Source organism: Acipenser ruthenus, chromosome 7, assembly GCF_902713425.1.
Source record: "Acipenser ruthenus chromosome 7, fAciRut3.2 maternal haplotype, whole genome shotgun sequence".
Taxonomy (NCBI): Eukaryota; Metazoa; Chordata; class Actinopteri; order Acipenseriformes; family Acipenseridae; genus Acipenser; species Acipenser ruthenus.
Window position 1 is genome coordinate 26,343,755 of NC_081195.1, and position 25,067 is coordinate 26,368,821.

The 25,067-nt window shown below is 40.8% G+C and overlaps 1 protein-coding gene across 1 annotated transcript in view; it reads left to right on the forward strand.

Moving 5' to 3' along the window:
* Positions 1-21,390, forward strand: part of LOC117415905 (RAC-beta serine/threonine-protein kinase) — a 41,802-nt gene extending 20,412 nt beyond the window's left edge. The window contains exons 3-14 of the mRNA XM_034026821.3: positions 2,513-2,641; positions 5,020-5,131; positions 5,982-6,135; positions 8,002-8,133; positions 13,674-13,739; positions 15,392-15,460; positions 15,662-15,784; positions 15,929-16,057; positions 16,746-16,960; positions 18,246-18,333; positions 19,386-19,488; positions 20,128-21,390. Of these exons, the coding sequence (XP_033882712.1) occupies positions 2,513-2,641; positions 5,020-5,131; positions 5,982-6,135; positions 8,002-8,133; positions 13,674-13,739; positions 15,392-15,460; positions 15,662-15,784; positions 15,929-16,057; positions 16,746-16,960; positions 18,246-18,333; positions 19,386-19,488; positions 20,128-20,207 (1,400 nt within the window). The 3' untranslated portion in view covers positions 20,208-21,390. The remainder of the gene's footprint in view (positions 1-2,512; positions 2,642-5,019; positions 5,132-5,981; positions 6,136-8,001; positions 8,134-13,673; positions 13,740-15,391; positions 15,461-15,661; positions 15,785-15,928; positions 16,058-16,745; positions 16,961-18,245; positions 18,334-19,385; positions 19,489-20,127) is intronic.
* The last annotated feature ends 3,677 nt before the right edge of the window (positions 21,391-25,067 follow it).

Genomic DNA, 25,067 nt, shown 5'->3' on the forward strand with positions numbered 1-25,067 from the left:
ACTTCAATAAGTAATTATGTGCAGCAAGCAGACTCTTACAGAAACAAAACAGAACTTGCTTCACATGAACTATTCACACTAATTTTATTCTCAGTTTCACACATGCACAGACCGGTATTTCCAGTGTGTAAATTGCACTTACAAATGTAAAAGCTGAGCTGTAGGCTACACTGTACTGAATGCATGTAGGCTTATGTAGTGTTTTGGAGTGGTGCAGGGAAACAGTTGGTAAACTGCATGAAATCAATTGAAAACCCCTGAACATGCCCTTGTCTATAACAGGCTACCGCTGCCCTATACCAACACTGACTAGTTTCACTGGTTATTCAACTGTAGCCACCGTGCCAGAATTGTGTGCGACTAGTTTGAGGAGATTGATAGAGACTTAAGGCCACCACAATCCCTGACTCGCAATCCAATTGAGCATGCTTGGGATGAGCTTGAACAATGCATTTGTCATCATGGATTCCATGAAAAATTTAAGCCTGAATAGATTTACATCCCTCGACACCTTCCAACACCTTGTGGAGTCTGTGCCATGTCAGGACTGTGATCAGGTCAAACAGTGACCCCACCCAGAATTAGGCACTGGTCCTGTTCAAGTGGGCAAGCAGTCTGTATTGGTCATACAGCATTAACACTTATAAACATTTACAATAACTATCAACAGCACTGTGTAGTATGTGCACAGTATTGTACCTCTTAACTGACCATACACAACCCCACAGATACACCGTGCCAAGCTGCTTCCCTTTGAATGGAGGATCAAGATCCTTTTTGGAGTATGAACTGGGCACACAGCCACTATTTGAATGAAGATAGAATGGGAAATGTAAATTGGAAATCTTAGATACATCCACGTTTCAGAAATGTGTTGCTGCGTGGCTTGAAACTCACATTAGCCCTGCACCTAGCCCTAGGTGTCAGAACTACCTTCAATTAAATCTGTTATTGAAATGGTCACAAGCTCCTGGAGTTTGATGTTAAATAAAGTGCTCCTTTATAGCTATGTCAACAACTCCTATTAGTAACCCTACAAAGGCAAATGTATTCATGCTGTGATGAGAACTGGTTCATTCAGAGGAGATTTACCAGGGACCTGATTGTTCAAACTCCTGGCCATTTCAATAATATGCCTAAACAGAGTTTTGAACTCAGGACTAGGTGCAGGGCTAGTGCAACTTTCAAGCTCTAAAATTGACCTCTGCACACTTGCTGCACCCTTAACCCCAGCACATATCTCGGCGTGAGAAAATGTTTTGTTGTCACCTTCCCAGCCTCACAAACCCCTTGTGTCACCACACAAATCAATAGCTCAGCATTCTGTTTACTGAGCTGTGACCGCTTTTAAAACCGTTTCTTGTGCACAGGCACTATTTTGTCATTTATTGAGAAGAAAGTAGTGGCATATTGAGAGAGAGTGTGTGTGTGTGTGTGTGTGTGTGTGTGTGTGTGTGTGTGTGGAGGTATTCTTTAAAACCTGGTAGAACTGCAACAAACACAATGTACAGTCGCAGGACAATCTGCCTCTGAGGAACACAACCAATGCGAGAGACAGTGATTAAACTATGTGTTTTGTGGACAGCTTGTCAGTTTCTCTTATTCAATCAAGGTGAGAACACACTGAATTTTAGATCTAGAACAGCAGCAACAGAAGACAGTCACACTCGGTCACATGCAAACAAACGACATTTACATTCTGCAAAAAACGTACTCCCCCACTGATTTCTATGGAGGTCAGCCGTTCCCTTATTTCTCAATAAGGGAACAGCAAATAAAGATACTGTTCTAAAACCATGACTTACTGTTGAAACGCTTCACAGGGACCTACAATGATTATTTCAGACAAATAAATAACTTGGTTGTAGTATAACAGTGATAATGACATTGCTGTGACGTGTTCCTCGGCTATTATGGAACTTCCATCCAACTGAGTAATTAAACAGGTGAAGGTTCATGTTCTGTTATTTCAATGGTGCCTTTTTTATTTTTGGGGGGCTCACAAAATACTGTAATAAACCACTCGCCTTCCACCAACTCAAGTTCTTTATTGAAACCTCTTGAAACCTGTTAATTGTGCAGATGGTTGCATCAGCTTTGCCACATTTGGTCAGCTATTGGTCAGGAGATCGCCAAGCTTAGGAAAATCACAGCAAATGCAGCGGGGGTCATACCTGACGCTTTCCTACTGTTGACTTTGGATATCTCCGCCCCACTCAATCACAGCGTCGGCTCATCTGGGCAAACTCATAAGCTGAAAGTGGTGAAACCTGCTGTAATAATGAACAGGTTTCATGGTGAAGAGCCCTGGTCAAATACGTACTCTAAAAGGCGAGTGATTTATTACATACTGTGTGTGACCACATCCCCATCCAGTACGTTCTGACTGGGCCAAGCCCTGCTGTATAGCTTGGAGACATGAGCGAGCCCTGCTTAGCCCTGCTTATCCTTATCCCCCAGGCTTGTTATTCCCTAAATTCCTATGTTAAAGTCGGCGTGTTTGGTCTTGCAGGAGAGTACATTAAAACATGGAGACCCCGTTATTTCATCCTAAAGAGTGATGGCTCCTTTATCGGCTACAAAGAGAAACCAGAGACATCCGACCATATCTTGCCTCCTTTAAACAATTTCACAGTAGGCGGTAAGTGGAATTATTATTTTACTATTTTAATTTTATTTTATTTTTTTAACCCCTGGTAAATATTACAAAAAAGACTATGACTCCACCTGCATATTGCAGTCAATTGAATAAACACCATCAACTCTTCAATCTGTTATCCTGTTTTGTTTGTTAGAACCAACCATTGTGATTTAAAACATGCTTTAGCACAAGTGGGCAGCAGTGTGGAGTAGTGGTTAGGGCTCTGGACTCTTGACCGGAGGGTCGTGGGTTCAATCCCAGGTGGGGGACGCTGCTGCTGTACCCTTGAGCAAGGTACTTTACCTAGATTGCTCCAGTAAAAACCCAAATGGGGAATTGTATGTAAAAATAATGTGATATCTTGTAACAATTGTAAGTCGTCCTGGATAAGGGTGTCTGCTAAGAAATAAATAATAATAAAAGTGAGCAGCTGCATGAGTTTTGGCACTAAGGTTGGGATTTATAAGCCTATATCCTATGGGCTGACTTTGATGTGGTGTTTATCCTTGGTGGGAGTTATCCATAGTTCCGACATGCTTTTTATATTTTTAATTTGTTTATTTCTCATGTTTTGATTACCAGTCAGGCTATATAGTACAGTGATCCAATGATAAGACGGTACAGTCATGGCTCCCATTTGCCCCACAATGCCAATATACTAACTTTGTTCTTGTTACAGGCAGAGCACAAAAGGTTACATGTGCTATGAATATGGGTTAACAGAACAACTTTGTAGAAAAAAGACAAAGAACACGTATTTAATGCATTTAAGTGAAGTGGGTAGATGAGGTTAACCCAGGCACTGCTTCATCTCAGCGCAGAGCTTCACACTGACGTTTCTGTCGTGCTGTGATCGCTGTAAGAGCTCACTTATTCTGACTTCATGCCTAATGCTGTCCAGAGGCATTTGACACCCTGTCACAAGAAACTGCAGTTCTGTGTCAGCAGTGCCAGTCAGTCACATTCTCACAAGTTAGCTCGTATGCTGCTCTGTTGGCTTCAGTTGTACCGGATTGTGTGGTGGAGTTTGCTTTGTGTTGTAGGTTACAGTACTATCCTAACCAAAATTCGCTTTTAACCTTGTATCAATCCTCAAGGGGCTAAATTAAAAACTCCTTAATGGAATCTAGGACTTGGGTACACACACAGTATATAATTCCCTACAGCTGATATCATTATTCAGAATGTGTTTTCCAATGTTGGTATAGTGAGCATTGGGGTCTGTTTTCCACTGTGCTGTAATAAGGCATCTCTTAACTGTAATCACATCTCGGGGTGTACTGTTGTCATGAAATTGCAATATGTAAGTCATGCTATGTAATGTACCACAGTACATGTGAGGGTCCTGATGAGCTATTTGTATGATCAGATCAAATGCTCATTTAATGATGGACTATTTTGTTAAGACAAAAATGAAATGAGTTAGGGAAACATACTACTTCATCATTCAAGAACCACCTAGTGAGCTATGAAGAGCTATGTTGATGTGCTTTTAGTCTTCAACCACGGTACAAACCTCTATTCTGATACAATATACAGTGTAAAGAAAGTATCGCGGCTCCCTCACTAACTCATTGTGTGACCCTGAGCAAGTCACTTAACCTCCTTGTGCTCCGTCTTTTGGGTGAGACGTTGTTGTAAGTAACTCTGCAGCTGATGCAGAGATCACACACCGTAGTCTCTGTAAGTCGAACGTGGATAAAGGTGTCTGCTAAATAAGCAAATATATAATAATAAACACAACTTAATAAGGCAAAGTGGATAATTATGTCAAACCAAGTTGCATTTTTAGAGATATCTGTAAATCATTTGCTGATTTATTTTAAATTAATTTGAGATCTAAAAATGAAAGCTGTATAGATTTAAATTGATTTACAGATGTCTTTCAATAAAGTTTTGCTAGCATGGTACACCAAACTGTCATTTGGAGAGCTCTAAATTGCTTTGTTTTGATTGGAGTTTCTGTACATTTAGAGATATCGCGAAATGAACAGGAGGTAGTTTCGAGATATCTTAAATTTAGTTTCAGATATCTTAATTATTTAGATATCTTAAAATGATTTAAAGATATCTCCTAAATGTGTTTTAGATATCTTAAAATGATTTAGAGATATATTTTAAATATTTGAAAATATCTGAAAATGATTTAAAGATATCTTAAATGAATTTATAGATATCTCTAAATATTTTAGATATCTCTAAATGACAATGTGGCTTGCCATGGATAATCTAGGTCTAAAATTAAATTTAAAAAAACAAAGCTGGTTTCAAAGTTTGAAAGCCAGGCCTCCAGAGCTTAAAGATCTGGTGCATTCCCCTCCCCCCCCCCGTTCACTGATACAGTTTTCATTTCTCTTGCCTTGTTTCCATGCCGACAGAATGTCAGCTAATGAAGACAGAGCGTCCGAGACCCAACACCTTTATGATCAGGTGTCTGCAGTGGACGACGGTCATCGAGCGGACCTTTCACGTGGACAGTCCAGATGAGAGGTAAGGCCATCTTGTCATTGGAGCACAGGAGTGCTGATCCAGGAGTAAGGTCTGGGCAGCTGCCCCTCATAGCCCCGGGAATCTCCCCTGGTAAAAGCATGGACACTTGCTGTGCAGGGTGAGACACACAGTCAGCGGTGCAGGTTTGGGGGGAGTTCAAGCAGTCACCTGCAGGGCTGGCCTTTCTCCTCCAGGGGCCGGTAGCTTGCCGACATATCATCTTTTAAAGAGGCAATTGGCTAGGTCGTGAGATCAGAGGATCCCCACTGACCTTCAGTTCTCCGGAGCTGTTGCTGTCATAAGGGAACACAATTAGGCATTTAAAACAGGGTACCAGTTGTTCCACATACTTCCATATATAGTTCTTCCACTTGACAACCACTGCTCATTGTTTCACGTATCTGTTTTATTTCTGCTTTTCCCTGCCATTCTGTTCCCTCTTGGGATGCCTTGTATAGGTCTGTGTATGTCCTTGAATTGCCTCATTTATATACACAGTCTAATCAGATTCAAACTACCTGTTGGAGGAATCAGTTCTTAAATCCGCTATCCATTCTGCATGTAAAGCTGTTTGGATCTGAGGTCGAGGTTTTTATGGGGAAGCATTGATTGTGGGGCTGTGCAGATGCTCATTTTCAGAGTAATTCCCTTTAAGATGTTTTTAATTAGTTTCTCGTTGTGAAAGTAACACATTCATTGATGGGCTTTTTCAGTTTCATTTAATACCTGCTGACAAAATACATCTTAAAGGGAATATGTGAAAATCAGATCTGCACAGCCCTCCTGTATTCCCTGTCCGTGCGAGTGTAATTCCTGCCCTGTTGCTGATCGCCTGCTTGCTGTCTGGCAGGGAGGAGTGGATCCGTGCGATCCAGACGGTGGCGAACAGCCTGAAGAACAGGGTGCCGGACGAGGAGCCCATGGACATCAAGTTCGGCTCTCCCAGCGAGAACTGTGGCGCAGAGGAGATGGAAGTGGCAATCTCCAAGACCAGATCCAAAGTGGCAAGTCTCCTTCCCTTCTCTCAATCCGTTCACAACACCGGGTGCCTTATTCTGAATCGGCTCATTTTCAGAGAGGAGTAACGTCATTTTAAAGCCTGCTACTTATTTTACTGCCTTTTATTTGATGGTTCAATATAATTAGTGTTTTTCCGAAGAAAAAAAAGAAATGTTTATCCTATAAACGCTGAAAGAAAACCTGGAGGCTACTACTTTATGTTGGTATGTTCATGGTGCAATTTACTGCATGTTTTTTCAATACAGGTCCTGCGTGATTCTCATCTGTGCTTTGAGCTCTATTCTCAACACATCAAAACTCACTTTTCAGGCAAGATGTAAAGTAAAAGCCTGGGTAAACACTGCATTTAAAAAATAGAATAAAATAAACACTGGAAAAAGGGAAAAATAAACACAACCCAGAAGCCCTGTACCGAATATCAGGTTCAGCCACTTTGCTGTAACTCAGTGGAGCCAAATTGAGTCAGTGTCCAGGCAGTGCAACTGAACTTGTATGCAACCCCATTCTGTACAGTAGGTGTCAAATACACTGCATTGTCTCTATGGCTCTTGGGGATAGTGCTACGATGAGTCTCCACAGCAGCTGTGTGAAAGGGCCAAGTGGCTTGCACACGTTTTTTCGCTTCTCAATAGACACCACACCCTCATGGCGTGAGGCGGTACATTGTTTAGTTTCCTGAGATGATCCTCCTAATGCAAATGAGTTTGCAAGCCGTTTGATCTGATATGCTACCGGTGATGTTTTTGTTCATCTGGTTTCTTCCCCAATTGAGAGTAGTTCTGAACAGGACTGTATCTAACCATAAATAACAACTGCAAACTCTTTCTAAAGCACTATGCACTGGAGCCTCTGCTAGTGTAAGGTAGTATCACCAGTAGAAATAGCTTACTTCCTCCGATTTATACTAGAGTGATTCATTCAAAAGCAGATCCATGTCAATTCCTTGTGAAGAGTGAATAGGGAATAGAGGAAGTACTCAAACTGTCAACAGTGGTTTAGGTAGCAGTTCGAAATAGAGAAAAGGGAGGTGTTTTGCATATTTAATAAAACAAGGAACGGCAATATGCAAATACCCTTCCACAGAATTTGTTTTTGCTGCAGCATTCATAAAAAAAAAAATGTTGAACTAAAAGCTGGGCAATTGTTTTCCTTCTAAACAAAGCAGGAAAACCAATAGAATGGAATAACTCTTACGAAATAGCATTTTGCAACACGGATCGGCTTTAAAACAATATTGCCTAATTCATTTCTCAATGGGCCGGCCAGATGTATTGTAGTATGTTGAATTGCCAAGAGTAACTGGTTGTAATGATGAGTTTAAGAAATCTATCCTGCTAACTACAACAAACACAATTCAGTAATTAATTTGAGCTTGCTTGCAAGGTTGTTGGATAGAATGTGACTGTTAATACCTGGCCTATATTAATTATATTGCTTTACTGCATTGCTGCAGGTCACTTATGGCCAGTACTGATATTCAGTTAGCTCATGGTCAGGGTCTGCTAGGGGTGGCATCCAACAATCGACTAGTCGGCTAGAAAAGACTAATTGCACATTACATGCTTGCAATTGCGATGCGTGCTGTCTCAGATGGACAGAAGTGCAATTGCGGATGCAAAGCTTCAGCATATAAATTTGCGTGCTCGTGGATGGCGTTGAGAGTGTAAATGACATTTTAAGACTTCTAAGCAGTATTAAAATGTTGTGCTCAAACAGAAGTGTTACAAAACAGTACATTTCCAAACAGATTTTTGCCTATTTTTGCCTCTAATCGACTCTGAAGTTAGTCGTCCCTCCACCCCAAGGTTCTGGTTTGATTGATCTGTATTTTCTCCCCCTTTCTTACACAGACCATGAGTGACTTTGACTATCTGAAGCTGCTTGGCAAGGGGACATTTGGGAAGGTGATTTTGGTGAAAGAGAAAGCCACTGGGATGTACTACGCCATGAAGATTCTGAGGAAAGAGGTTATCATTGCCAAAGTGAGTGCCGGCTCAGCTTTACCAGCTGAGAAAAATTATATCTTAACACTTTGCGATCCTATGTTGGACAATTATTCCTATCCGGTCCAATGTCGGACCCTTTCCGACATCATCAAAAAAACGCAAAAAACGTGTTTCTAGTCGTTTTTTCTCCGGAAAAAGCCGAGAAAACCATTCAATGGCTGAGTGGGAGCGACAGGAGCCGAGACAAGCCGAACAAAAAAAAAAATAAAAAATGGGGCGTATCTCATGATTAGTCATACTTGCCCCTGGCATCAGATAATAGCGGTCATAAGGAAACAAGCTGGCTGATACTGCATCAGCGCTCAGAGAATATCAGTCATTTGCAGAGCTTTTTTCAGATGTTATAGTAATAAAATAATGACTTGGATCGCATTATTGAGGTGTTTGGTGATGAACTGAGTGATCAGGAGATGATTGATAGGTATGTATGACTATTATTATTATTATTATTATTATTATTATTATTATTATTATTATTATTTCTTAGCATATGTGAAAGCTATAGTGAACAAAAGGGTGGGGCAGGGCTGGAGATGCCTAGTGAGTGCTTTGTTGGTATGCAGGACCTTTTAAACCCGTTTGACTGTAGAAAAAAATACTTTTCAACAGCGTGTCTAAAATTAACTGCGCATGTGAAAATAAATTGGACCTGACGCGCACTTAATAAATGCATCTCCAGCACCGCCCCGCCCCTCGTTTGCTATATTTTTCAAATAACTCGTAATAATAGTACATACTGATAAATCATCTCTTGATCACTTTTTTTATCACCAAACTCCTCAATAACTTGATCCAAGTAGTTATTTTATTAATATAACATCTCAAAAAGCTCTGCAAATGTCTGTGATATTCTCTGAGCGCTGGATCCGGAAGCAGCTATCTTGTTTGTGTATGTCGGTGTTATCTGTGTGGTGTCGGGTCTATCAGTATTCATGAGATACACCCCCTTTTTTTTTTTTTTTTTTTTCCCGGCTTCTCTTGGCTCCTATCGGTCTCACTCGGCCATTGAATGGTTTTCTCGGCTTTTTCCGGAGAAAAAACGACTAGAGACCTATTTTTTGCGTCTTTTTGATGATGTCGGACCAGGTCCGACATAGGAACGCAAAGGGTTAAAGTTCATAACCACTGATCTCTTACAACACTCCACCAATAGTACAGTAGATATTAGAAATGACACCTAGAACAAATGTGGTGGTACTTGGAAGCTAGGGGGGCATGTTAAGGGTCGCACTCTGGTGTACCAGATGTAGGTAAAGGTTAGATTTTTTTATTGAGACAGGGTGCCTCATTTGAGTTTCAAATCGTCACCAGGAAGTGATGTCTGGAACAGGATACAAAGTGAATCTAAACAGGAAGAATGCCTTGGTTCAGATAACTCTGTTTCATTAACCATACCAGGTAGGAAGCAAAGCGGTTGGATTCTAGCTCTCTCAGCACTTCATCATTTGGCTGTGCGTAGGTGTATCAATTCTTTAACTTGCATGTACTGCTCCCTTCACAGCTTGGTGTTGTGACTTTGTAGCAGGCTTGTACACATTCTCATAATACTGGGTGAAATTCACACCTGATTCTCACAGGGAGGGGCCAAATACCATTCGAATGGATTCAAACGTTTGCAAATTCACATCCAGGACTCTATGCAATACCAGAGAAAGATGTGCGGTGGGTTATTTTCCCCCCACAGTTCATGAAATACTGTGAACGCATGTATGATATGTGTGATATGTGTGATATATATATATATATATATATATATATATATATATATATATATATATATATATATATATATATATATATATATATATATATATACACACACACACACACAGACGTGCTCAAATTTGTTGGTACCCCTCCACAAAAAACGAAGAATGCACAATTTTCTCTGAAATAACTTGAAACTGACAAAAGTAACTGGCATCCACCATTGTTTATTCCATATTTAATAGAAATCAGACTTTGCTTTTGATTTTTTATTCAACATAATATTGTAAATAATAAAACAAATGAAAATGGCATGGACAAAAATGATGGGACCGCTAACCTAATATTTTGTTGCACAACCTTTAGAGGCAATCACTGCAATCAAACGTTTTCTGTAGCTCTCAATGAGACTTCTGCACCTGTTAACAGGTAGTTTGGCCCACTCTTCCTGAGCAAACTGCTCCAGCTGTCTCAGGTTTGATGGGCGCCTTCTCCAGACTGCAAGTTTCAGCTCTTTCCATAGATGTTCGATAGGATTCAGATCAGGACTCATAGAAGACCACTTCAGAATAGTCCAATGTTTTGTTCTTATCCATTCTTGGGTGCTTTTAGCTGTGTGTTTTGGGTCATTATCCTGTTGGAGGACCCATGACCTGCGACAGACAGAGCTTTCTGACACTGGGCAGTACGTTTCGCTCCAGAATGCCTTGATAGTCTTGAGATTTCATTGTGCCCTGCACAGATTCAAGGCACCCTGTGCCAGGCGCAGCAAAGCAGCCCCAAAACATAACCGAGCCTCCTCCATGTTTCACTGTAGGTATGGTGTTCTTTTCTTTGAAAGCTTCATTTTTTCGTCTGTGAACATAGAGCTGATGTGACTTGCCAAAAAGCTCCAGTTTTGACTCATCTGTCCAAAGGACATTCTCCCAGAAGGATTGTGGCTTGTCAATATGCATTTTAGCAAATTCCAGTCTGGCTTTTTTATGTTTTTCTTTCAAAAGTGGAGTCCTCCTGGGTCTTCTTCCATGGAGCCCACTTTCGCTCAAAAAGCGACGGATGGTGCGATCAGAAACTGACGTACCTTCACCTTGGAGTTCAGCTTGTATCTCTTTGGCAGTTATCCTTGGTTCTTTTTCTACCATTCACACTATCCTTCTGTTCACTCTGGGGTCGATTTTCCTCTTGCGGCCGCACCCAGGGAGGTTGGCTACAGTTCCATGGACCTTAAACTTTTTAATAATATTTGCGACTGTTGTCACAGGAACATCAAGCTGCTTGGAGATGGTCTTGTAGCCTTTACCTTTACCATTCTTGTCTATTATTTTCTTTCTGATCTCCTCAGACAACTCTCTCCTTTGATTTCTCTGGTCCATGTTCAGTGTGGTGCACACAATGATACCAAACAGCACAGTGACTACTTTTCTCCATTTAAATAGGCTGAATGACTGATTACAAGATTGGAGACATGTGTGATACTAATTAAAGAAACTAATTAGTTTGAAATATCACTATAATCCAATTATTTATTATCTTTTCTAAGGGGTACCAACAAATGTGTCCAGGCCATTTTAGAATATCTTTGTAGAATAAGCAATAATTCATCTCTTTTCACAGCTTCTTTGCTTTATTCTATGACATACCAAAGGCATGCAAGTATACATGATAAAATAGCTTTTAATTTCATCACTTTTCAGGAGGAATGAAGCATTATTTCAATGAGCTGTAAGGGTACCAACAAATTTGAGCACGTCTGTGTGTGTATATATATATATGTGTGTGTATATATATATATATATATATATATATATATATATATATATATATATATATATGTGTGTATATATATATATATATATATATATATATATATAATGTGTGTATATATATATATGTGTGTGTATATATATATATATATATATATATATATATATATATATATATGTGTGTATATATATATATATATATATATATATATATATATATATATATATATATGTGTGTGTATATATATATATATATATATATATATATATATATATAAATTATTATTATTATTATTATTATTATTATTATTATTATTATTATTATTATTATTATTTTTATTTTTTTTTGGTTTTAATTGGTCAAGTCAAACTTTTTTTTTTAGTAGCTGATAAAGATAAGGGGAAGAATTGTGGATTTGGCGAGATCTCCTGCTAATCCGCTTTGAATTAGTCAGGGTTTATTATCAGGGTTTCAAAAAATTATTGGACATTTTAATATGTGGGCCATCAGAATTAAGGATATTCCAAAACATTTTTTTTACAGAATATTATATTGCAAAACTATTCCTCCTTTCCTTTTTCAGTACATATAAACCACACAGGTTAAATGCAGCACCTGTATATTTCATTTATGCAGTGGGAATGCAAACTCAACTCCCAAAGTTACGCCTGATTTTGATAATCAGGGTTTTATTGTGATTAGAAACTGCATAACTGCCTTTTATTGTTCTCTAAAACATTTTTAAATATCTCATTTACCGGTTTATTGTCAACACAGATTTGTTTTGCTTTGCTGTTCTAGCTGATGGTCCACTACCTTGTGGTTGTCATTATTATTATTATTATTATTATTATTATTATTATTATTATTATTATTATTAAACTCTTTGACATCTCTGCAAGCTATTCCTGTCTTGTCCAATGTGCGATAGCCATTCGCTGTCTTTTGGTCGCTAGGCGATAGTGGAATGTACACGGGCAGTGTCTTTGGTAACAGTGTTTCCTGCTGTTCCATGAGGATATGTCACATTGCTCATGTGACTGCATTGCTATGCACTTTCACTATGCTGCTCCAGGGTGTAGTGAGCTGTGACACTGTGGTGGGTGTAGTTATTTCCTAGTAATGCTGCTAGAAAGAGTGTTTGTTCACATAATAGTGACCCACAATCATCTAAAGAATAATAGTGCTGACAATGTTCGTATTTGTTCACATAAGAGGATCTATCAATTACTGGATCAAAAAGCTGCAAACCGATGCATATGTGATGTCTGAAATAACAACACGCACTGTTCTGTACAGACAAGTGTTCCTCTCCATTTATTAATTACTTTTACTCCTAGATTTTCTAGTGTCGCGTCGTACAAATTTTACTTTTGTTTTCCAGTTAATTCAAAATTAAATAATATCCAAAGAATATTTAGTCCCAGCACTAAAGAATAAAATGCCATACCTGTGCTTAATTTTCCTCAAAATGTAAAACCTTTGGACATGAATTCTGTCATCAGAACTTTTAGTTAACCTGTATATGCTGGTATTTACTGGTCCTCCAAAAGACTATACATTTGTATGTAAATGTGTTCAGGTTTCTGCTGGTTGAGTATTTCCTGTATGGAGCATTCTATCAGAACTGAGACAGCCAGGGTCCTAATTCATACAAAATGGTAGAAATTCATCTCTCTCAGTTCAATGTTTACCTCAGATGTAAAGTTTCATCTCTCTTGGCTCAGTGTTTTGTGGGAGAGACACCGCAGATGTGTGGTAGATTAGCCCTGTCCTTCCTCCTTGTTCATGTTGCATCTCCTGAACCAGTTAGTGTTTGAGTGGTTTAATCTCTCAAAACAACGCTGTGGAAGAGAAGATTGCATGGGCGCTAGTTACAGCAGGGTCACTCCAGCAAAAATGTGAAAAAACAATGAAAAAAGAAAAGCATGAGAGGATACGAAATGGTGGATTTGGTGCGATCTTAAGTGGGCAACATGTTCGTTTTGAATGCCTGTAATTGATTTCTGTGTTCTAATGGGATATCTCTTGTCTCTTCCCTCCAGGATGAAGTCGCTCACACAGTCACTGAGAGCAGAGTGCTACAGAACACGAGGCACCCCTTTCTAACTGTGAGTACCATTGTTTAGTGTAATATTCTGGATTTGTCCATCTGTATGTCACTATGCATTTTTGGATATGTCTCGAACTCCTTATCCTATTGTCATGAAACGTTCTTAACATTATTTAACATAATGCATTGAGTATCGGATTCGAGGATATAGGGGGGTGTCTCTCTATACATCCATCCATCCATCTCTGTCACACTGGGAACATTTTTGAATATATCAAATTGTAATTAAACATTTAATTGGCAATTCTTATTCGATGCTACTATAATTGTCTGGATGTTAACATTGAAAAGAGAAATTACAGGTGCATTCATTTGAACAGTTGTAGCAACACGTGGGGACATGTCGCACTGTATTTTTCAGAACCCTGCTACTTAATCTTAAACCCAGGGCAATACTTTAAGAGCAGGACAGAGGGGAGGACACGTTTCTATACTCAGAGTGATGAGGGTATGGAATGGGTTGATAAGCTATGCTGTCGATTCTTGAAGAACCGACTAGGCACACGTTTTGAGATTTAATGAGCTTTTAACACAAGCATTGATGGGCCAAAGCGCCTCCTCTCCTTCGTAAATGTCTTGTACGACATCATGCTGAAGCAGAAACTGGACCATACTCTGCTGCCAATACAGCTTTTAATTCCAAACAGGATCTAAAAATTCCAAACTGGATCTTTTCGTCATGGATCTCTTTGTTAGAGAGAGTCATTCTCTTTGCATGCTTTTAGAGAATGATTCAAGGAGTTGTTTCTTTTCTGTTTTTACAAATGGTAGATTAAACTGTGAAAGTAATGGGGACAGATCTGTGTTAGTCACGGAGAGATGGAGAAAGAGAGTCACTGTTTTCTAGGAACTGACTCAGGGTTATTTCAGTCATTCGTTTGAATGAGGAAGCTGTGCGCTGGGGTGCTACTGTATTTGCAGGCAGACGTTGGGTGGGATGGGTCGACCCCTCACTAGTCCTCATGCTGCTTGTATTGCCCCTGTTGAGGGTGCATATCCCTGGAGGCAGTGGCTGATCAAATTCAGTGGCTGATCAGAATAAAGTAACTTGATTGGGTGTGTTCGTCTTGTGCATTCACAAAGCTCTACAGTGGTGCAGTGAACACCAGTTGTATTCGTGCTGGGACAAATATGAATTATTCATGTTCAAATATTTTAACATTTAAACCATAATATTTCAACATTCTTTCATTTTGAATTGGCTCTAAAATAAATATATAATTCGTACCATATTACAGTAAAACAAACCTCTCTAGTAAAATTAACTTGGTGTCCCATCATCTGCTGAAGAAGGCGAGTGAAACATTTCTGATGTCATTTATCATATATTTTTATGACACTTGTTATTTATAATTATATGAACAAATACGAACTTGGTCTTTTTTGCCACCGAATATATTTCAAGCAGTGATGGTCTGAATATTTGTCCCAGCATTATTTAAAAATAATCAGTACCATGTACCATTTCTTTGGCAGTTGTTTCTTGCTCATAAATTAGTAGTTTTACTCTAGAAAGTAATGGTGAAAAGGTTGTATAATGGTGACTGCAGAGAGAGATCCACACTGTGCTGTCAAGTATCTCTACAGTGTAGTGGGTGCATGTTTGCCACCCCGATCCCTGCACTGAATCACATGTCTGTTTCTTTGCAGACACTAAAGTATGCTTTCCAGACACACGACCGGCTGTGCTTCGTGATGGAGTACGCCAACGGAGGAGAGGTGAGCTAGCAATCCTCAGTACAATACTAACTAATACACTGTTTAACAGGGGCATCGTCTCCCACAGCGCACTCCTCAGCACAACACAACTACACTGTTTTAACATTTTGAATGAGTATCAGTTGTTCAGGCAGCCCAAAGTGCTTCACTGATTCCCCGTCTCCAGCTGTTTATTTGGTTGCTCTCTCCCCCTCTGTGCAGCTGTTTTTCCACCTGTCCCGGGACCGTGTGTTCACGGAGGAGCGAGCCCGGTTCTATGGTGCTGAGATCGTGTCTGCTCTGGAGTACCTGCACTCCAGGAACGTGGTCTACAGGGACCTCAAGGTAAGTAAAGCATGGTCTTTGCCCTGGAATTTTAGAGCTTTGCTGTTTTATAGTTCTTGTATTAAATTCCGTATCATAGAAACGGATCTGTGCCACACTCTGATTAATTGAGCTTCAAGACTAAACCAGCCTGTCCCTGCACAGCTGGAGAACCTAATGCTGGATAAAGACGGCCACATCAAGATCACTGACTTCGGGCTTTGCAAGGAGGGCATCACTGACGGGGCCACCATGAAGACGTTCTGCGGGACCCCCGAATACCTGGCACCTGAGGTGTGTGCGTGTGAGAGCGGACCCTCATCCTGCAGACATAGTATTGATTATCTGGGAGCTTGGCATTTTCAATTAAATATTCGCTGATTAATGCATGACAGAACTGGTCTTGTCTATTCAAGACCATACAAATCCAGTTTTTAATAATCAAAAGAAAGGTATTCTATATTTGCTTGTCGTTCTTGGACAAATGAAAAGCAGAGCTATACAGTATATAACCATAAACAGAAACTGTATCGGCATGTTTCTTCAAGTTGTACTCTACTGAAGACGTGTAATTAGATATACTTAGAACAAAGAGTTCATTTAAAAACATTTTTGTAAAGCCAGTGAAAACTAGATTAGGTAAAACAAATGTTTTAATTACAGTACCAAAGAGGCGGTATTTGTACATTTTTCAAATAACCAAAGAAATTATCAATGGGTTTATCCAACACTGTAAACACTGGGATTGTGTAAAGTCCTGTGTGTGTGTGGGGGGGGGGGGTGGCTCTGTAAATGCTGTGTGTGTGGGGGGGAGGTCTATGGCTTTGTAAATGCTGTGTGGGGGGGGGGGGGGGGGGCTATGGCTCTGTAAATGCTGTGTGTGTGTGGGGGGGGGGTCTATGGCTCTGTAAATGCTGTGTGTGTGTGTGTGGCACTAAACCCTGGGTGTGTGTAAATCCCTGTGCGTGGCTGTGTCTCCCAGGTGCTAGAGGACAATGACTATGGGCGGGCGGTGGACTGGTGGGGGCTGGGCGTGGTCATGTATGAGATGATGTGCGGCCGGCTGCCCTTCTACAACCAAGACCATGAACGCCTTTTTGAGCTCATCCTCATGGAGGAGATCCGATTCCCACGCAACCTCTCCCCCGAGGCCAGGGCATTGCTGGCAGGACTGCTCAAGAAGGACCCCAAGCAGAGGTAACACTGACCCCACCACTGCCCTTCAGGGAGAGATCCACTCACCCCATCACTGCCCTTCAGGGAGAGATCCACTCACCCCATCACTGCCCTTCAGGGAGAGATCCACTCACCCCATCACTGCCCTGCAGGGAGAGATCCACTCACCCCATCACTGCCCTGCAGGGAGAGATCCACTCACCCCATCACTGCCCTGCAGGGAGAGATCCACTCACCCCATCACTGCCCTTCAGGGAGAGATCCACTCACCCCATCACTGCCCTTCAGGGAGAGATCCACTCACCCCATCACTGCCCTACAGGGAGAGATCCACTCACCCCATCACTGCCCTGCAGGGAGAGATCCACTCACCCCATCACTGCCCTTCAGGGAGAGATCCACTGCTGCCCATTGAAGTGCTGTGGAGACTGCGCTCTGAGGACCCATCAAAGCCAGCTCTTGTAGCGCAGTGGAGAGAGACCTTGACTCGGGAGGTGGGGGGTTCACATCCTGCTCTCTGGCAAAATGTATTTGAATCCCCAGCTCGGGGTGCACAAGTACAAGTGAATACGTCGTGTGCAGGGTGTCTTCCGTGATATAAGAGATGCCATCTCTTCTACAATAGGATTGTATTGGTTTATTGCCAATGTGTGATTTATAACTTTACATAAAGAGCATCGCTTCTTGAGTTGTGATGAGATCTGCTAAGGATATTCTTTTTTTTTTTTTTTTTTTTTATTTAGTCGTCGCCAATTATTTTACCCCGGTTTTTTCCCCAATTTAGCATGCCCAATTATTATCTGTATCCTCAGCTCAACGCTCGCAGCCCCCCCGCCGACTCGGGAAATGGAGGCTGGAACACGTGTCCTCCGAAACGTGCTCCTGCCAAGCCGTCATTTTTCGCACTGCAGATCCACAGCAATGCCACCAGACCTATAGTGCCGGAGGACAACACAGATCTGGCGGCTCCAATGCAGAGCCACAGGCGCCCTATCAGCTACAGGGGCCGCCGATGCGCGGTGAGCCGTGGATTCCCCTGCCGACCTAAGCCCTCCCTACCAGGGCAGCGCTCAGCCAATTGTGCGCCACCCCCTAGGAACTCCCGGTCACGGTCGGCTGTGACATGCTAAGGATATTCTTTAGCACATATAGAATTAGCATTGTAGACTGAAAAAAACCCCCAAAAAACAAGTAAAGAACCCAAATCTCTTTACACAATTAACGAGGGTTCAGTGATGCTGCTCATGCTAATAAGAGGTATTGGTTTCAGGATTGTCTTTGCTGTAATATTGCAGTGTCTCTGCAGGTTGGGAGGCGGGCCGGACGATGCTAAGGATGTGATGACCCACAAGTTCTTCACTGCCATTAACTGGCAGGACGTACTGCAGAAGAAGGTAATGGCTTTAATGCATTCCTGGCTCTGCTTTCCTCTCTCATGCTTTGGAGCTTGTGAATTAAGCAGCATTTACCAATGGGTTACCTAGTCATGTTGATGATGAATCCCTTGGATCCTTTAAGAATCAACTTGACCAAGTTATCAGCTGCTAGGAACCAGGCGAGCCCAGTGTAAGTTCTAACTTGGCTTTATCTATGGCTATAGCCCATCATACTGTTGATTTGACTACAGGTCTTGAATGTGTCCGGATAGGTTATCTTCAGAAGAGCTTGTCTGAATTTGAGTAAACATTTAGAAACGTTAAAAGAAACTTCAGTTCAATGACAAAGGGCTTGACATCCCTTTTTATTGATTCACATTTTTATTTCACTGGGTGATGTGGGCTCCACCCCATATTGATGAAGCCCCTTTAGGTGGAATGTGTGTGTTCTTACAAGAAAATATTCCATAAACTGGTTTGAAGACTGTATTTTAAACTATCTAATTGGGTTTGAAATGATTCATCTCAAGTTCTCTTGAGTACACAAGGTGTTTGTTTCTTATTTTGTAACCCTAACATTAACTTTTTTCTCATTTAAAAAAAAAAAGGAATTAATTAAAGAATGGAGGAAACGCTTTGAAAATATGGCCTGTAGAGCGTCCTAACACACTGTGTAACCCTAACATGCGGCAGGACAGAACATAGTTAGCCAAGCAGCAGCAGTGATTTTCAACACTGTCATTGAGGACAGTGCAGAAAGCTTGCAACGCAGTAACAAGGACGATATTGGCTGTCGGTAAGCACACTGGTTGAAGAAACTAAACTGGTTTAGCCCAGAACAAAGAAGAATTAGGGGACACTTGATTGAAGTCTTTAAACAGAAACCAGGACCAGAGGTCACAGTTTAAAAGTAACTAGAGACAATTAACTAGCTACTTGGAACTGGACGAGCATTGATAAACCAAATGGCCTCCTCTCGTTTGTAAATGTTCTTACGATCTTATACAACAGACGCTTCCTGAAGAGGTTGTTCTGATTCGTGGATTCTCTTGTTTTCTTTCCCCCTCCAGCTTGTCCCCCCTTTCAAGCCCCAGGTGACGTCGGAAACCGATACGAGATACTTTGATGATGAGTTCACAGCGCAGACGATTACAGTCACCCCCCCGGACAAATGTGAGTACCGTTCTCGCTGACAAATTGCTGATGTGCTGGACACAGTCAGAAGGTTGTGAGTGTCATCTGCTGAGAGGCAAATTATAACTGGTTTGATTTACTGGATCATATGTTTGTCCAAGAGCATATAGGAGGCTTGATGGCTCAGTGGTTAAAGAAAGGGGCTTGTTACTAGGAGGTTCCCAGTTTAATCCCAGCCACTGACTCACTGTGTGTGACCCTGAGCAAGTCCCTTAACCTCCTTGTGCTCCGTCAGCAGCAGTTGTTGATGAATAGTGCACCCCCTAGTCTCTGTAAGTTGCTTTGGATAAAGGCGTCTGCTAAATGACTAATTAATAATAAGACTTGATTGATGCCCTTAATCTTAAAAGGAGTTGACAACATTAGCCAATAGTGGAAATGAAATTAGGAAGAGGGTAGGAGACACTTCTTAACACAGATGAGGGGATGGAATGGGATACCTAGTCATGTTGTTGATGCTGAATCATCGGGATCCTTTAAGACCTGACTTGACAAAGTTCTGGGATCAATCAGCTACTAGGAGCTGGACAAGCAGTGTACATGTGCTTCTGTTTTGTAGGTTTGTGGGCTTCCTGCTGGTTGTGTGTTTTTCTGACCTGCTTGTTTGTTGTTTTCCAGATGACAGCCTGGACTCTGAAGACCCCACTCAGCGGACACATTTCCCTCAGTTCTCCTACTCTGCCAGTATACGAGAGTGACCAGGCAGGGAGAGAAACTCGAGGAAGCAACAAGAACAGAAGACAAGACAAGACGCATAGACTGGTCCAATTCATTGGACAGCAACGCCCATAGCCCTGCCTTAATTGGGTTCTACACTAAAAACAAACCCAAAAAAGAAAAGAGAACAATACACACACACACACACTCATCCCAGAGACTGCAGGAATCCATTGAGAAACCCTACCTGAAATCTTTTTTTCTTTCTTTTCTTGTTTAAGAGGAACAATCCTTTCTTTTTTTAATGTTTCTGAATGTTACACAGTTTTTAAGCCATAGTCTGTGATACAAGTGCTCTTTTTGGAAAGCAGCTGTTACCAATAGTGTTGAACTGTTCCTACTTGGCACGCTCAGAGTGATGTCACAACAAAGGGGAGGTTTTGTCTAGCTGCTTTTTTTTTTTTTTTTTCCTACACTCAAGGTAAAAAAATAAAATAAGAAGAAGAGGGTAGGCTTAACATCCCTTTTTATGGATTCCCGATTTTTACTTGTGATTCACATTAATGGTGTGTTTGCAATGTGGCCTGTAGAGGGTGCGAAAGCTAATCATAAAACTACAGAGTTGCAAAAGTTTGATCTTCTACAACGTTGTTTTGTTCTGTAAAATATCAGACACCATTTAGGCAAAAAAGACGACCCCCTTTTTTTACACTTATTTCCTGCTCTATAAACGGGCTTTGATATCAGTTATACCCACCTGCTGTTGCAAGTCAGATGCGTCCTAGAGTGATGGTTTCAAAAGGGGCTTGTGTCCCAACTTCCACTGGGGAATGTAAAACAACTGGACTATCATCAAGGTCTGGCACAGGAACATGCACAGAAGGTTATGGAAGTAAATGGACAGCAAGAATTTTTTTTAAATTGAATATTAAAAGCTAGTAGTAAAAAGAAAAAAAGAGAAGCGGTCTGTTGTATATGAATGTGACAGTTTGCAGTCACGAATGTATCTTTATGCTAATATTGCAAGAGATGTTAATACGGTTCTTCTGTGTGGGGGGGGGGCATTGTAAAATACTCAGAGTGCACAGGAACTGAGATCATGGGAGCCTCTGTTACATGGCTCTGATTTAAGATAAAAAGCCTGTTTCTTCTATGTGATAGCCCTTTGTTAATACATATTATTATATAGAAATTCTGTTTCAGTAAATGATGATGCTGACTGAACATGTTTCTAGAAAGTCTTTTGTCCAATCTTTTGTGCTCCTATTTTTTTTTTTTTTTTTTTTTTTTTTTTTTTTTTTTTTTTTTGTAAAGGGGTTGAGTTTGTGGCAAGATCGTTTCAGAGCCTTGCTGTACTGTCTGCAGTATATAACTAGGCTGTTATAAACTGACTGGGGTGCTTCATTGCAACACCATGAACCCTGTTCAGTATACAAGAGGTTTCACCACTTTCAGAGTCGTGTCTGACCAGCTGAGCTGCTGTGATTGAGGGGTGGAGATACTGGTATCCACAGTCAGTAGGCAAGAGTCAGGTCTGACTGACAGCCGTTTCATTTGCTGTGATTTTCCCAAGCTTGGATTTCTCCGCCCTGGCTGCATTTGGTCGGCTGCCAGACAGGAGGAAAGAATAAATCGATATGATCGCATTGAGTTGCACAGTTTGCAGGTTTTCTGATTGTTCATTAAAGAACCAGAGTCGGCACAAAAATAATGATGTTAAAAGGCGAGTGATTTTATTGTAGCGTTTTGTGAGCCAATGAGAAATCAACAGAGTAACCTTATATATAAGGATGAGGGATCCGTAAGAAAAAACAATTCTAGCCTGGAGTCGGATGATTTTGATCTGCTGCTGATGGAAATTAATGAGCCTGATATAAAATCCCATGTCGTCTAGCAGGTGGAAACATGGCCTTTGTCAAGGTCATCCACCACATGGAGAAACGATCCCAAAGCCCCCCTCCCACCAATGGAAGAGACACCTCCCCAAAATTTGGTCCATTTGACAAATAGTAATCTCCATGGTAACAAGGTTTACAGTCTCCATATGCATCTAAATGTACATATATGTAAATAAAACCAAACCTGTTTTGAAATACAAGTAACCCTTAAATTTAAAAAGTCGGTAACGGGAATTGCGATTACCAGAGATGGACAGAGTTGTATTGAATCCTATGTAAGCCCACTTGAGGTCATTTACATCCATTTTTTCATCTTTAAACCTTCTCACCTGTTAATATGTATCACATTACAGAATGCTAAACAACACAGGTTTTTAAAAGATGCAGCTCACATTAAAAAATAAATGCAAACTTTGAAAACTGACCTTAAAATGAGCAAAATCGCACAAGTGGGCCAACGTAGGATTTGGTACATAAGAAAAAAATAAAAATGTGGCAGTTGATCTACTCTGTGGTAGTCCCATTAAAGCTGAAACAACTGCACAATTCAAATGTATTTTTTGGATCTATTGTAGACAAAGCTTCCATCTTCTAGACCCTGATCCTCTGGAATAATGATAATAATTTCCCAATACTATAATCCCAATAGAAAACACTGCCATATATCACAGTATTTTGCACGTAATTGCAAATCTTTCATATTGCACATTTCTTTTTGTATTTCTGCATTCAATGTACCTGTTCGAATCTCCTGTTTTCTGACTTCAAGAACAATTGAGAAGACCCTGCAATTCCTTTCTTCAGAACATCAGAGCATTTACGAACGAGGAGGCCATTCCACCCATCTATGCTAGACCAGCTCCTAGCAGCTGATTTTACCCAGAACTAAGTTCCAATGATTCAGCATGAACAGCATGGCTGGGTAACCCATTCCACACCTTCACCACTCTGTGTGAACAAGTGCCTCCTTCCCTCTGTGCTGAGTCTGTCTCCTCTGGTCCTGGTTTCTGCAGACTTTAAAGTATCTCAAGGGTAGATAATGCTGAACTTTGCAAGCAGATGGAAACAACCTAAATTCTGCACCTGAACTTAGAATTTGCTAACTGGGCTAATCTGTTTTATATAGCTGCCTAAACGAATCTTAAATGTAAATTAAAAATACATTAGGGGGTATGAAAATATGTCTAGTCATTTTAAAATGACACAATGCAGCTTGTGATATCATCAAAGTGATTATCCCTGTCTTGCATACATTTTCAGATTTCCCTTTCTGGTTTCTACTATATAGTAAGCATGCTGAATGTGCATATCCTACATTGCGCTGACTGCAGAGTGGTTTGTATTTATGTGGTGCAAGATGCTTTGCAAAGGTGTACAAATTGGTGCGAATAGTAGAGGAAACTTGTAAGCCGATATTTTGAGAGGTCGGTTTTCTGCCTTCTGGAGCCCTGGGGGTAAAAGCTACTCCAGTCTCTGGGGAAATGAATTTGCTGGTCTCACGGTACCCCCTAGTGGACATTAGTGTAAGTCCCAAAAGCAAGCACAATACAGACTGCCAAAAGCCATTATCTCTCACCTTACAGGAACGCTACATTCACAAATAGAAAATTTTACAAAAAGAGAATCAACACATTTCAACTAATTGCAGCTAAGAACTAGTTATATACATGTACACTAGTTCCATTCAGTGTAAAAGTCTTGAATGGGCAGAAGGAAACACATTTCTTTTTAGCAACATGTATTTTCATTGTAAAAGATGATGGCTATGTTTTCAAAGTGTTTAGTTAACTCCTGCTGTTAGAGGAGAATGAAAGTTGCTTATTTGATCAAACTAGAATCAAACAACTGCTGTGCTACAAAAAAAGGGAGTTGTTTAAGATAGGAGTAAACGTTTTGAAAATATGGCCCGATATCTGGTACTCGCTAGGTGAAACGAACCTCTGTTTGCAAGCCACATCTTCACTGGCCTCATTCCTGTCTGTAACCAATCAGCTGCTTCCCCTCTTGACTGACATGCTCTCAGCCAGTCACATGCTTTGACCCAGAAGACACTGCAGGTGCAGGTAAAACAGTAACAGACTTCCTGGAGGTCAAGACAAGCAAACAGAGCTTACCGTGCAGCTCTGGCCAAAAATGTTGTATCACTTAGAATTTTAGGATTGAGACACAATTAAAAAACAGAATTAACATGTAGGTGAAGAAACTACAAAGTGATATTGCAAAAGTCTACCGGAAGCCATTATGCAGCAGTTTCATTCGACTTTATTCGAGTTATTTCTAGAGGGTGATGCAAAACTTTTGCCCATAGCTGTAGTAGCAGATGTCAGTTTTAAAATGAACATGTTTCTTTTAAAAATGCACATTTTAGACCGGTGTAGCAAATGGAAGTACTCAATGGGAAAGATGTATGCAATTATTTTAACTAGCTTTAATACGAAATGTTTCGTGTTTATTGAATCAGACTGTACCCTTACAGTATAAAACTCTCCGTGGCCATCCTGGGGTTAAACCTAAAAAATAGCTGTGTGATATAATCCAGCTCCATTTCCCAGTGCTGTAAAATGCTCTGAAGTAACCCAGCTGCTTCCTAGCCAGGCAATGGGGCAGGTTGATGAAATGAAACCCTTTTTTAATGTGCCTCTTTACTTAACAATCTGTGATGAACTCTGTTGTGTAGAGTGACCACGTTCCTCCAGATTCACTGGGCAGTGCGGTACAGTTCAAGTTTTTAACTCACATCCTATTACATGCATTCTGGTACATTTTACCATTATTACACAGAACTACAAGGAGGCTGTGTGGTCCAGTGGTTAAAGAAATGGGCTTGTAACCAGGAGGTCCCCGGTTCAAATCCCACCTCAGTCACTGGCTCATTGTGTGACCCTGAGCAAGTCACTTAACCTCCTTGTGCTCCGTCTTTCGGGTGAGACATAATTGTAAGTGACTCTGCAGCTGATGCATAGTTGACACACCCTAGTCTCTGTAAGTCGCCTTGGGTAAAGC